The 3,464-nt window shown below is 39.6% G+C and overlaps 1 protein-coding gene across 1 annotated transcript in view; it reads right to left on the minus strand.

Annotated features, from left to right (window-relative positions):
* Positions 1-1,536: 1,536 nt before the first annotated feature.
* The window catches only part of LOC107699645 (alpha-1A adrenergic receptor-like), a 21,518-nt gene continuing 19,590 nt past the window's right edge, over positions 1,537-3,464 (minus strand). The window contains exon 3 of the mRNA XM_016500965.1: positions 1,537-2,830. Coding sequence (XP_016356451.1) covers positions 2,295-2,830 — 536 coding nt within the window. The 3' untranslated portion in view covers positions 1,537-2,294. The remainder of the gene's footprint in view (positions 2,831-3,464) is intronic.

The following is a 3,464-nucleotide window of genomic DNA, read 5'->3' on the forward strand; positions in this document are numbered from 1 at the left end:
AAACATTAAAAGTAAACACACTTCTTATTCCATTTCTCATACTTGATCGATACAGCATGACACATTTCCATGAAACTGTGAATGTGTCCACTGAAGTCACTAGGGGAATGTGTCCACTGCTGGAATGTCATAGCAACCATGATGACATTCTCATGGTGGGTTGTTTCGGAAGCTCAATCAGGGGTGCGTTTCCCAAAAGCATCGTTAGCTAACTATGGTAGTTAGTTCCATTGAAATCTATCGGTAACAACGGAACTTGCGACCACAGTTGCATTTGGGAAACGCACCCCAGAACGATTCCCAATACACTTATGATGCAGTATTTTTTTATTGGATATTTCCATTTTGGAATCACATGATTTTCTGTCATTTGAGAAACAAACACAATAACAAAGTGCCACTTGTTAGAAGGCATTTAAGCCACATAAGTTGGTCATTTTGAGGTCATTACATATTCTTTGTTATGGTCAAGTATCAATATCACATGGAAATTTGTGTATTTCCGAGGTCATAGTAATGGGAACACAACTTATGGGAAGGGTGATGGTTGGTCCCACGGAGAAACACATGGAAAGCTGTATCTGATGTTCATGTGGAATCCTTTTTTTACACACAGATAATAAAGCGACCATGCAGGATTATCAAAAAGACACTTTTACAATCGATACCCAGTTCAATACGGTTTCTGTGCGTCACGATTAATCGTCAGGTGAAATGGGTTTTTGAATCATACTCAATGCAAACAACCCATGCCCATTAACTGTAGTGCAATTTCTGAGGATTGAATAAAGAAGATATGAACTGGAGAACAAACAAGTCAAAAATATAATATTCACTCATATATAATGTAACACTCATTAGACATGTTAAAATAAAACTGCTGTCAATTTAAAAAAACAAATGCTGGTATTTATTATCATAGACCCATGCAGAATGATGTCCACCATAATTTCCAAGCAAACATCCTGGACATCCTCCTCTTAAAGGAATAGTTCACTCAAAAATGACATTTCTGTCATTATGTCTCATGTCATTCCAAACCTAAAAACATAAAACAATGAGGTCATAGCAACTGTGTTTGTCAAGCTCAAAAAAATACAATAAAAGCAGCATAAAATAGTCTATACGAATTGTGCGTTATATTCAACATCTGAAGAACGTGACTGATTTGTCTGAGCAATTGACAGAGTTTAACCCTAAAGCGTACAGTAATATATTTGATGCATGAATTTCTAAGGCCTCTAAACGATGTTTTTCTGTTGTTCACACTCTACTACATGCCTTCCGTCATCTGATTGATAGTTTAAACTTTTTAGCGAGTAAAAGGCGTCCTCCTTCAGCTCGTGAAATCAGCTTTTTGTGGTGAAATCTTTACTGATTTCTATGAAGTAAATGTAAGAATAGCTTTTTGTATTTTTAGTAATATTTCAAGATGAACACTTACTGGACTGAAGTAGGTTTACTTTATTATCCATACATCATTTATTTTAGAAAAATCATGTTGAAATGTGAGTATCAAATATGATAATCAGGCTTTTGAGGATCTCTCAGTCATCATTGTATTGCATTGCATTATATGTTTTGAAATTACAGTGCTTTGATCATCAATCTAAGCATTAAATATCATCTTACTAAGACATTGGGAGATAAAGTGACAACTTTATAACTTACTGTTATAAAGTTACCATTGATTTACATGACAGACTTCAGAATTTCATATTTTTGGCCATTGTAAATATGAGCTGCATTGAATTGCACGTTTTTGCTCAGCTTGGGCCTCTGAATAAAATTGGGGTGTTTTTTCTCCTCGAGTATGAGCTCCATATTCCCCTATCATACTATATGAGCCATAAATGCCCGATGTAGCAAATATGATGCATAACAAAAAATTATACACTAATGTACTGTTTTATATCTATGCTTTGTCTAAAGGTTCAAACTGCTCCATTAAAAAAATAGATTGTTCTGACTATTATTTCATATGCTTTTCAGAGTTAAAGTTAATGCACTTCCCTCTGTTGAAGCTGCAAAATCTCCTTTGCATTTCAGTTCATTGACAGGTTTAGAACAACATGAGAGTGACGAAATAAAGACAGAGATTTCATGTAAAGCTGATCTGTGCCTTTATGAAGCATCAACAGAGCCGCCGCAGCTTTCAATGTTCCCATCGCTGATCGTTTCAATCAGAAGCTCGCTTTTCTTCATCAGTTTGTGTTCTCAAGTCTGAGGCACTGTCGAGTGGCAAAGTGGCATCACAGCCAGCGTGTGTTGAGTGATTTCCCCAGCGTGCTCATTCACACCGCATCCCCGTCCTCACACAGCGAGAGCTGATGGATTTTGATGACGGGAAGCGAGTTGTGTGCGGGTGGTTCGGGTTGCGGCGAATCCATTCTCACGCAGCAGCATGTCCTCAGCAGGTTCTTACCGCACATTCCTGCCACTTTGGCTCCTACGCTCACCCCGGCGCTGACCCCGGTCGTCCCCGCCGACGAGGTCCGGGAAGGGGCCTGCCATTCCCGGCCGTCCCGGGAGGACGGGCTCCGGGACAGAGCGATGGAGGAGGACGGGCTCAGGCGGGACGGGTTGTCGCGGCTCGTCAGGCCGAGGATCTGAGACTGGCCGTGCCGCGGAGTGTGGCTCTGGTAGAGCGCGTGGGACGGCGTGGATCTCTTGCGGAGGCAGTGGGCGCCCAACACGCTCAGGAAGGCTTTCTTAAACTCCTGACTGGAGCAGGGGTAGATGATGGGGTTGATGCAGCTGTTGAAATAGCCCAGCCAAAACGTGATCTTGAAAACTGTGTCCGAGGGTCTGTACGTTGGGAAGATGGAACCTAGAAATAGAAAAAAAAACACAGGAAATGAGCACATTATTTAGAAATTCATCAAGGGATTTAGTGTAAGGGATTTTACTAGACTGGCATCATAAAATTGCTTCATATTTTCATGGATCAAACATCAAAAATAGTAATTCATGATCATTCAAACGTTCATAAATATGCATATATATGCCTATATATGTAATCGGATACATTTTAGTATTAAAAGTATTTGTAAAAAATAATATTTTAATATTTCATATAAAAATAGAGCACATTTTAAGTTAAATTGTGTGTGTGTGTGTGTGTGTGTGTGTGTGTGTGTGTGTGTGTGTGTGTGTGTGTGTGTGTGTGTGTGTGTGTGTGTACCTGGTATTTATCACGTTATGGGGACCAAATGTCCCCACAAGGATAGTAATACTAGTAAATTTTGACCTTGTGGGGACATTTTTGAGGTCCCCATGAGGAAACAAGCTTATAAATCATACAGAATGAGTTTTTTTGAGAAAGTAAAAATGCACAAAGTTTCCTGTGAGGGGTAGGTTTAGGGGTAGGGTTGGTGTAGCACATACAATAGCACATACAGTTTGTACAGTATAAAAACCATTACGCCTATGGAATGTCCCCATAAAACATGGAAACACAACAT

The sequence above is a fragment of the Sinocyclocheilus anshuiensis genome, unplaced genomic scaffold, assembly GCF_001515605.1.
Source record: "Sinocyclocheilus anshuiensis isolate Anshui unplaced genomic scaffold, SAMN03320099.WGS_v1.1 scaffold714, whole genome shotgun sequence".
In the NCBI taxonomy this organism is placed as follows: domain Eukaryota; kingdom Metazoa; phylum Chordata; class Actinopteri; order Cypriniformes; family Cyprinidae; genus Sinocyclocheilus; species Sinocyclocheilus anshuiensis.